The 10,758-nt window shown below is 41.2% G+C and overlaps 3 protein-coding genes across 4 annotated transcripts; 1 reads left to right on the forward strand and 2 right to left on the reverse strand.

Moving 5' to 3' along the window:
• The first annotated feature begins 1,037 nt into the window (after positions 1–1,037).
• Positions 1,038–4,169, forward strand: LOC105431587 (Coiled-coil domain containing protein 114). The gene is made up of 6 exons (XM_089075817.1): positions 1,038–1,180; positions 1,253–1,643; positions 1,970–2,304; positions 2,759–2,982; positions 3,239–3,501; positions 3,876–4,169. The coding sequence occupies exons 2-6, from the start codon at positions 1,293–1,295 to the stop codon at positions 4,167–4,169; spliced, it is 1,467 nt and encodes a 488-aa protein (XP_088931943.1). The 5' UTR covers positions 1,038–1,180; positions 1,253–1,292.
• A 290-nt stretch (positions 4,170–4,459) lies between these two features.
• Positions 4,460–7,070, reverse strand: LOC105431599 (coiled-coil domain-containing protein 42 like-2). Of its 2 annotated transcripts, XM_089076133.1 has the most exons (5): positions 6,930–7,070; positions 6,314–6,602; positions 5,937–6,176; positions 5,214–5,441; positions 4,460–4,598 (listed from the first exon to the last, which is right to left on the reverse strand). In XM_089076133.1, exons 1-5 carry the CDS (start codon positions 7,049–7,051, stop codon positions 4,482–4,484), a joined length of 996 nt encoding a protein of 331 aa, XP_088932259.1. In that variant the 5' UTR covers positions 7,052–7,070; the 3' UTR covers positions 4,460–4,481. The 2 variants fall into 2 exon arrangements, with proteins under 2 accessions (XP_088932259.1, XP_011644180.2); XM_011645878.2 differs by lacking the exon at positions 4,460–4,598 and having other exon boundaries at positions 4,988–5,441.
• On the reverse strand, positions 6,668–9,895 carry Slh (sec1 family domain containing Slh). The gene has a single exon (XM_011645886.3). It carries the CDS (start codon positions 9,354–9,356, stop codon positions 7,467–7,469), a length of 1,890 nt encoding a protein of 629 aa, XP_011644188.1. The 5' UTR covers positions 9,357–9,895; the 3' UTR covers positions 6,668–7,466.
• Between the last annotated feature and the right edge of the window lie 863 nt (positions 9,896–10,758).

A 10,758-nucleotide genomic window follows, 5' to 3' on the forward strand; every position in this document is an offset into this window, starting at 1 on the left:
CAACTTTCTGAAGAGACGGGAAGATGCCAGAAATGTAGGGGGAATGTTTTTGAGACCTAGTCGATATATAACGATCTTGTGGGTTCCGCATCATCGAGCAACGCAATTTAATATCCGACGTTTCTTAATTTCTATAGAAGTCTGCATTGTTTCTGTTCATAACTTTTTATACGATTGTAATATATTTGCAGGAAATAATTAGCACTAATGGGGAAGGCCAGATCGATTTCGCATGCCTTATTAGTTTATACTTGTTCTTATTTACAAAGGGAAACGCATCATACAGCTACCTGCGATCAATAAGCGCGTATTAAATGGAGCAAGTTAAAGGTATGTTTTCGATTATCGTGTCGTGTTGCGTGTCGCTACTGTCACAAAATATAATCAACTTGATTGTTAAAATCTTTTTTAAGATTTAAAATTTAATTACATCAAATAATAAATCATAGAAATGATATGACGTATCAAAAATCTGGCTTAACACAAAAATCTTGCGGATCTATAAAAACACACATTGATTTTTTAATATATTATAATAATTTAGCTAAATTTTAATAACAGAAAATTTTGATTATGTGCAATTTAAAATTAATTCACATCGAATAATAAATTTAGAAATGTGAAATGACGTTTTGTCGATAAGTTGATTTAATATGAAGATTTAAAAGAATATTTAAAAATATGTCAATAATTTTCTAATATATATTATAATAACTTAAGTAAATTTTAATAACAGATAATTTAATTACTTTATAATTTTTTTACTTCAGTTCCTAATTTGCCAAAGAATTTGCAATTGTCAATGTTCAGGGGAGCGTTTTGTGATATGTTGTGGGTAGGAAATGTCAAAAGTATGAGACGTTTTGCCTGTGGGAAATTAATTTCCGCCCAAAACGTATTTCGCGAACGTTACGTCGCTGAGCCCATTGCTTAGCAACCGGAAGTAGCAACAGAAGCGACTATAGCATGCCTTACAGCTGCCTCGGCTGCGCGGGGTGGCAGATGTCTTTCTCAAATGTCAGCGTCCAATGTCATTGGGGATCGTGACCGGAGTGCGACCCGCTCCTGCATGGATCTTCGTGACCGACGTCGCCGATCGCGAAGACGCCGACGTCTTCCGGGAAACTGGACTTTTTCCCTCTCTTCCATCCATCTCCTATGAATCTGTCGTGAAGAAAAAGTAGGTACTCCAAACAATCCTCAAGATGTTCTTTATGAAAAATTCTTACAAATAATTATTAATAAACCCTAGAGTCGTCGAGGGATAAAATTGTCAAAGAAGAAACTCCGAGATGGCGTACAAACAGCAACCGGCCCAGGACGAGCTGGAGATGGAGACGATGGCGGAGATCGAGCTTTCGAGGTTAAAGAGGCAGTACAGAATAATGGAGAACGACCGGGCGGCGTGCGCGGAGGACGCGAGGCTGCAGCTTCGCAATCAGCAAAACATGATTGATCGTCTGGAATACGAGAAAGCCGAACTCGTGCTGGCGATCAAGACCGCGAGGTCGAAGACGTTCGTGCGTAAGGACATGGAGATGGACAGGAAGCTGAAGTGCCTGCTGACGAAGCGCGCCAAGTACATCGAGCTGATAGAGAACGAGAAGCAGCAGATAGCCGAGCTCGACGAGCAGATCGGCAAGGTTGATGGTATTGCCAATGTCGAATCTATGACAGTAGATCTATGTGGAGCAAATGCGCGAATAATTTGATCGATATTAAAAAAATCCGATTAGTCGAAATACCTATTGGTAAATGTAATGAGAAAATGGGACGGAGTGCCCGGTCGTGCGAGACCACGAAATCGGCGCTTCGCGATATCGCGGCCGCGATAATTGATAACGAACGAAAGCGTCGCGATTTGTCCATAGATGATGGAGATCGAATCGTCTCTCGAGACGTACGCAGATGAGACGAGTCACTTTCATCCGCGACGTCACGTTTATGACACATAGGAATGTTGTTGCAGCTTTCGAAGGATGTCACGAGCATGAAGATGAAAACGCGGACCGACGTGCAGTCGCGGGAGATAGCGGCACGGCACACCAGGACGGTGCTCATGCTGGAGAACCGGATGGAGGTGGCCACGAAGAGGTTCAACCTGGTGATCGCGGAGAACGCGAGGCTGCGCGCCGAGATCGAGACCCTGCTGAAGGAACGGAGGCAGTTCACGCACATGTGGAACAAGCTGGTCGGCCAGCTCAACACCGGCAAGCAGGTCATCAACGACCTGATCGAGCAGGCGACGGTCACGTTCAATCAGCGGGACGAGGAGCTCAACAAGGTTCAGGCGCTTCGCGAGAGGTGAGACGCGATGGATCGTGGATTTTCCACGTCGGTGGATCGGTGCCGTGAAACGCGATCTGAAACACGACGAGACGCCGGCGATTTGCGCGACATTGTTGCCGATGATCAACGATCATGTCTTGCGGAATCGCGAAAGTGGAAATCTCCTCCGCCAAATCGTTGTCCCCCGTAATCTGGATGCTTGTTTTGCTAACTATGCGAGATCCACTCGCAATTCTGAAATGAACGTTCGATGTCGTCGTCGTTGTTGTCGACTTTGAATTAGAAACTCGGAGAGCAACGATCGGCTGCGGAGCCAATGGCGCGTAGAATTTCCGCCGCTCTCCGTCTGATTCCGTAACGGCTTCTCGATTTATTCGGTCGCGGTGCGAATTTGCATAATTTTCTGCCGGCAAAGAGGAAAATTCCGATCAGCTGGACCATGAACTGACAAGGAGGCGTGTATTTGCAGGGGGATAAGGGACTTGAAGAACCACACATCGGAGATGTGCGAGCTGAAAAGGACTCTGGACAATGAAATGAAGCTGCAGGAGTTCCTCGGTGTGAAGGGACAGTTTCGTGAAATGGTTGATTTAAATGCGAAAAAGGAAGCCGAGAGACAGGCTAAACGGGAGGAGAAGCAGAACAAGATCGCGGTTTTCACGCAAATCTTGCAAACCATCAGACAATTCACTGGTATAATCATAAAAACAGGCTTTTATTTAGAATAATCGGATGTTCTGGTTTGCATGAGCAGTTCTCTCTTTGTAAAGCATTCTCGGATTTCCTCACGGAATTAAGTTTGTTCTAATTTTCTATAAATGAAGATTTCAATGTATTTTAGTTCAATATTTACTTCAATTTTATATTCGATAGTTAGTTTATTGGTGTGAAACTCCAGCTTCGATTAATGTGACCATAAATAAATAAATAAATGAATATTGTTGAACAGGCGAGCAAGAAATCGACAAGCTCACCGCGCACTTCATCAAGCAAGAGGAGGAGAATTTCGCGCTCTTCAATTACGTGAACGAGCTGAACGACGAGTTGGAGAGTCTTCAGGCGAGGATGGAGCAGCTGACAGCGGCTATTGATGAAGCACATGCTTTGAATGTGCACCGCGACCAGCAGCAGGCTGAGACCTTGGAGAAGATCACCAAGGACCTCGAGGAGCAAACCGCGCTAGCGGATGCTGCAGAGGAAGATCTTGCACAGGTTAATGAGATAATTATTTGAAACTTTCTAGTGAAAACTTGGCGCTAAAATTATCTTTTAAAAACCTGAAATAAATATTATATAAAATATTTTTAATAATATATATATATATATAAATAAATTATAAATATAAATATATATATATATATATAATATTTAGAACGCAAAACGTTATTATTGATAATCGACAAGATGTTATATATAATCAAATTTAAAAATGTTATTAGCCAATTAATACCACATCTTTCAAGGATTATTTCGCTATTCTCGAGTATCCTTGATCTTAATAATAAAATAGATTTATGATTTCGATATCCGCGTAGCGACTCGACAAATCACAGCCGGAATGTACAATGAATGATTACTCATTTCAGTGCCACGACGTGATGGACAAGCTGTTGCGGGGGATCGATAGCCTTTTCAAGGCGATACGCTGCGACAACTCACCGATTTTAGAATTGCTAGGCGATAACACTCACGTTACCATGAGCAACGTCATGCTCTATTTGGGTATTATCGAGAAACAAATCACCGAGATGTTCCACAAGGTTTATTGGATAGACAAGGAAAGCAAACTTCCGCAGCTGCGGCTGGACGAGGAAAAGAAGCCCAGGTTAAAAGTGCCCGTCCTAAATCGCATCGTACCCACTCAACCCTGTATTCTGTGAGTCCTGTTTTACTACCCTTCCACGTTTCCTTCCCTGTCACTCTTGAACTCGAATCCTTCCGGTTTATCCTGACGGGTATCCTCGAGATTTCCTGATGTTTCAGACATTTAACCTCGAACGTGACAGCCTAATTTGATACTTAAAATAGCTCACCTCTTTTTCTATCGAGTTGGAGGAGTTAAAAAAATAAGAAAGTAATAATAGATATGATATTTAAATAAATTGTAGTGAAAGTAAAATAAAATCAATAATATTTTAATAACCATCCTACATTCGGCGCTAAACACGCGTCGAGGATATCCGGGTTACTTGTCAACTTCCTCTGATTATTTTTACACCCTCGAATGCAGCTGCGTAGAACAAGAGCAGATGCAGGTCGTCTTGGAGCGTTTGGAGATACCGCTGACACGTGCCGAAGCCACGCAGAAGCTGCAACAAAGACTCATGGAGGATTATACGGAGCTGCTTCACAACGTGTCCGCCTGCCATTTACCAGCAGCTAGGAAGATTATTCAACGACGCTATCAATAAAGAGAATTAACGACGGCACATTTTCTTCGTGGATTTGCAGCGTGACCTTTTGCCAATGACGTTATAATGACATTCGCGCAAAGCTCAAGAAGATTCAGCCGACGAGCAAACAAAAAAAAAAATGCGACACAAAAAAAAATAATTATATCAACTTTGTACTGCGTCTTTTTATATTGTGAAAAGTATTATTTTATTTAAGTTCAATTTGAGATATATATATATATATATATATATAAATTCGAAAAATTTGTCGTATATTTTTTTTATAAAAATGATGTAAACTGGAATTTTTCGGAGCGAATGATTTATTCATTTGTCATCATTGATTCATTGATTTTATATACTGTAGAATCGCGATCGGTCGCGATAATGGGATGATAGATACTTCTATTCGCGATATGACAAGCCTTTCTCTTCCCGCATCCTCTTCTTGACAGTCTTGATAATTCGCTTCAATTCAAGGATGGTACGTTTGATTTGAATCAACTGCTGTTCGACATCCTCACTGCTCACCTTGACAGGTATCTCTTTCCTCTTGCAAATCTGCTGATAGATATTCCAGCAGCACGCCTTCACTTGCGTAAGTTCCAAGTTCTTCGCGGCGGCGGTCTCCTTTATCTTCGAGACGATTGTCTCCCATTTCAATGCCTGCGCTTTCGCCTGATCGTACCGAGTTTGTAATTGCGCCAGTTTATTACTCAATCCCATCAATACTTGCGTTTCAACCTCCGACAAATGATGCTGCGGTGAAAAAAAATTATCTCTGTAACTCAAATCTTTGATTTATTTTCTATTAAAATTTGGAAACATTTAAAAAATAATGGACATTAAACTTGTAAGAAATATTTATGAAAATTATGCTGCAGTGAAAGAAAATTATCTCTTTGATTGATTTTCTATTAAAATTTGAACTCAAACATTTAAAAAGTAATAGATATTAACCTTGTTAGAAATACTTATGAAAAGAACTCGGTAATTGAAAATTGTACAAAACAATACGTGATAAAATAAGAAACAGAAAGGTATAAAAAGTTTATGTGATAATATGTTTTGAATTATTTGCGGAATAAAAATCGATAAAATACGTAGTCTTGATAGAATCATGTCAATTCGTCACATAATCACAATATTTAATTAAGGTAATTAAATTAATAATGCAAAGAAAGAATTATGTGAATTCGTAGAATTATGATTTGTGAGATGTGAAATGTAAAATAGAAGATAATTCGAATGTACTATTTCTGCTCCTTTGTCTTCTAGCATCTGAAGGTTTCTGTCTTGACGATCGGACAACGCTTGCCTGGCCTCGACTAATGTTTCGTAGCGATTAAAAATTTCGTTAATCGACTGAAATTCGTCCGTCTCGTTTACGACTCTGTCCAAGTAATTTTGATATTTCTTGTATTCCTTTACGTATCGTTCCATTTTCTCACACACATCTTTCATATATTTTAATTTCTGCTCCAGTTCCTCGAGCTAATAAAATGGAAAATATCAATTATTATCGAAGTACGAATCTTTTTTCGTTCTCCCTAAATAACTAAAATTATGATCGCGAATTCCAGTTGCAGAGTTTCGTGCATTTATTTTCTTTATCGAGTTCCCTTCCATACTTCTCGCTTGTATTTCTCTTGTCGTTTGTGTTCCTCATTTATCTTCTGCTCGGCTCGCTCGCGCTTCTCGACGTTCTCTTTCACGAGCGTATTAAACTTTATGAAAGACTGCCGCAATTGCAATTGTTGCTTTCTCGCCTCCTCCCATTGCTCGTCCATGTATTTACGTTTTATCTCCTGTTCCGCTTGTTTCTCCTTCAACTTTTCCTCGACTTGAGCCAATTCCTGACGAGCCCTGATTACTTCGGTCTCCGGGCAAACCCTCTCTTTGTCCCATTCCGGATATTTTCTAATACAATACAGACACAATGACGAAAGTATAATTTATTACAACTATAATAAACAACAAAAATATTTAGATTTTTATTTTAAAGTTTATTAAAAATATAACTTTTTTCTATTATTAATAAAATAAACGTAAATTTTCATAATTCTAATATCGTATCGTCCACTTCGTATTTTTATCGATTGTTGCGTGTTACAATAGATCGTCCATTTTGCACATTTCTTTATTTTTACATTCTTTACGTATCTTCTGTTTATTGATACATGACAACTCTTTAAAAATTAAAAACAATTTATTACAACATTTACAATTATTTTCTAACTGCGTTACTTGATGTACTGACGCTCCTCTTGCTTGGATACAAAGTACTCCGAAACCGCTTTCTGCGAATCGGTCGGGATGACAGCTCTCAGCACGAGATCTTTCGACCTGTCTTGACACGCTCTGGCCATTTCTTTTTTAATTCAGATTTTTTTTTTGCTAACCGTAATTTTCAACCAACGTACGCTTTAAAAAAATGTCGAGGTAAGAGATACGTGTGTCTGCCGTACACGAGTGATCGATCAAACAAATTGAATGCAGTCGCGCACACATGAACGCGAGAAAGAGACGAGGAACACGTGGCAGGCGCGTAGTGTCGAGGGAGGGAAAGTCGAACGCATGAGAGGCGTTGTTGAAAATAACGTACCGCTTTTTATTTATATCGTACACTTTATACAAGAGCTAAAAAACGATCTATTTAAAAAAAAAAATGTGGCTATTAGACGTCGCGTAAATGAGAGAGAAAGAGAGAGAGAGAGAGAGAGAGAGAGAGAGATGAGAGGAGGAGAAGGGAGCAATACAATAGATAATGATAAGGATATCCGTTCACGAGTGAACTTCCTGGCCGAGCAGAGAAAGCTGTTTGAGCAATTGCTTGGCATTGATGAAGGTCGTGGAGCCGTATATCACCCGTTTGTTCACCCCAGCTCCGCTTCGTTGCTTCACGTAGTCCACGAGGTTCTGGTACTCTATGTAATTGCCGCCGCCCACCACGAAGACTATCACGTCCTGGAACGTCGGCCGATTCTTCGGCATCTGCTCGGTGTGCTTGAGCTGCTTCGGGTCGAGATAGAGATAATCGTCGGTACGCGACGACTGCTTGGACTCCATCAGCTCGTCGACTATCTTGGTGACCGGTAGATTGTGCTTTTTCACCACCAGATTCTTCACGCCCTCCATGACGAACGACGAGCCCTGATTCATCAGCTTGGAGAACATACTAACCGTCTTGGTACCGCCGCCCTCGTAGCTGCTCTGGATCTCGGCTATCCTGGTGTAACTGCGCAATCGTTTCAAGTAGAGCAGCGGGCTCAGATCGCAACCGGCGGTGGTCAGGGCTGTCTCCAGTTTACCGTAATCCGCGTCCGACATATTCGTGCAGATGTAATAAATAATGGCGAGACGCAGCTTGTCCTCGGGCGTGCCGCAGTCCGGGTCGCCGATGGTCTCCAGCACGCTGCGGTCGAGCGTTTGCTTACTCATGATCTTCTCCTCCAGCTCAAAAAAAGTATCGAGCCGTCTAGATTTGATGGCGTTCAGGATACCGGTCGCTATCGACGTGTGCATGTCGATCAGTCGCTTCATCTCCAAAAGCTGCGGCAGAGAATTGACGGCACTCGTCAGACGCGCTGTGTTGTTGGACACCATGGACAACGCCACTTCGCTGTCATTGTCGATGCCCATGGAGGACTTGAGTTTCTTCACGTCTTCCTCGAAGGTACGATACTGCTCCAGCTCTTCCTGTATAGCTTCTGCCACTCTGGGGAATGGGCTGCCCTTATGCTGACACCAGAAACGATCTTTGTTGTCCAGCTCGTAAGCGCGCGTCTTGGAGCGTGTCCCACCAGCGGGAGATCGTCCTACGCTCTCCTCCACGACGAGTCTGTTCAATGCCATCTCCAAGACATCGTGCGCCAACGCTTGATACGTCCACGTGTGATGTAGCGGTGTAGCCATGTCGACGTTGCGGTCCAGCACGATGAGCAGAGGCCTCTGGAAGCTGAAGTGACCGGTCGCCTCACCCTCGAATAGATTATTCCTCGCATCCCACACGTTTTCTCGTAGCTTCTTGTCGATCATCTTGGCGACCATCTCAGCAGCGTTGCCTCTGGGACATCTGATAATTGGCACCGTACCTAGAGTGACAAACACTGAGAACAAGCAGTCTACGATAATGTCCATCACGGACTCCATTTCGCTGTCCTTGACGTCGCCGCGATTAATCGCGTGGTAGGATATCACGTCGCTGTTCTGATGACGCAGGATAAAAAGATCATCTTCCAGAGTGATGAAGTTCAGATACTGATCGAACACCTTGTGGATACTGGCGACGACGCCGCCCAGCAGCGCCGCCGCCGCCAGGTCCTCCATCCTCTGCCGGGTGATCGGCGAGATGAAGTTCAAGTGATAAATGTCGTACAGACCGTTCTGCAGATCCTGGCCGATCCTGCCGAGGTTCTCGTCCGTGGGCGCGCAGAAGTAGATCGCCGGCACCTCCGGGATGGAGTCGCGATCCGAGTGCAGCTGCATGTGCAGCGTGATGCCGAGCTCGCGCAGCTCCTTGACGGAGATCAGCGGTGATATGATGTCCTGGCCGAGGCGATCGTAGACGAGAATCTTCCACGTAGGCACAGCGCCCTCGGGCCGAAGCTCGGGCTGATTCAGATTCAGCATCTGCTTCAGGGCGTTTATCTGACGATCGCGTAGACTGGTCATCCTGGTGACGCGTCTGGACGATAAACCTAACCTCACTCGCTATCCAATACACTCGTGTGTACCCGACCGAGAACCGGGGCTCAGTCAGGTTACGTGGCTCGTGAACACTGCTGCGATATCCGGACGCTGTCGCATGTAGGGCTGCGCGAACGTCGAAATTCTCAGAAATCTGTCAACGGTCCTTTTGGCACGGCCCTTTCGCACATCCTCCGAGCTGTCAAACCTGATCAAATCATCCGTACGACGGAGACACGAACGGACACGTCACATTGACGGTTTCGTGATCGATATGCTCACGACTGTTAGCTGCGGAAACAGAGACTTGTTTTATCGACATCAAATGAAAAAATAGTTAACTAAATTATCCACTACTGTTAGTATCTTAATTCTCCGTGGTTCACTTGAGAATTTGAAAATTCAGGTGATCTTTTTTTACTTTGAATTATTCGGTAAACAATAAAGGGAAGGAAATCGATTCTTCTCCCTAAAAAAGAGTTATTGATAGTAAAGACTTAGTTCAAGAATGCTGTGTTTGTCAGTCGTGTTCCATAAAACGACAAGTTAAAATTGAATGTGTGCCATCAGCAACCTAAGTGATAAGCTTGGCAAAGTTTTTTTTTTTTGTCAAGATAAGTAGAGTATAAGTGTCATTAAACTATCTAAAATATTCAAAATATCTATTGACACTCGATATATCGAATATATAGAAAAAATTAGTCTCAAGATAATTATTTTCATATTGAGCAATATAATATTATTAAATAAAAATTGTAATCTTCTTAAAAATTTTAGTCTTGATTTGATTAAATATTTGCAAAATATTATTTTTGTTCAATTCAAGCGATGATTCAAGATTAAAACTCTTCTATACGAAGATTATAATATTCTCGCTTATGAAAATATCTATACTTGCATCGATACAAATTCAATCAAATCAAAATTAAAATTTTTCTAAGAAAATTATAATATTCTTATTTATATATGAGAATGTATAATCTTAATTTGTAAGATTAATTTTTTTCTGTGTAGAGAAAAATTTTCTAAATAAATATAATAATTTAGAAATTTTTTAGCGTTTTTAGCATATGATCTCAAATAGTTAAATATCGTAAAATTTCAAGTGCTTAAAACAAATTTTATCTACATTAAATAACAGTTAGCTAAATTATATATGATCTTCTATAAATCATAATCGCTATATAATCGCTTATATTATAAAATATGCAAATATTATTAAAATAAAAATTCTTTAATTTATTTATGATTATTCATAAAATCAAAATGTAAAAATATTTCTGAAAAATATTTTAGATTTTATATAGAATTTTAAAATAAGGCTGTAATAGTGAGCGATATACGTGAAGAATATAAAAGCGTATAAAAAGTTATCAGAAAAACATAC

The sequence above is a fragment of the Pogonomyrmex barbatus genome, unplaced genomic scaffold (genome assembly GCF_055798465.1).
Source record: "Pogonomyrmex barbatus isolate J1 unplaced genomic scaffold, ASM5579846v1 scaffold1, whole genome shotgun sequence".
Lineage (NCBI taxonomy): Eukaryota > Metazoa > Arthropoda > Insecta > Hymenoptera > Formicidae > Pogonomyrmex > Pogonomyrmex barbatus.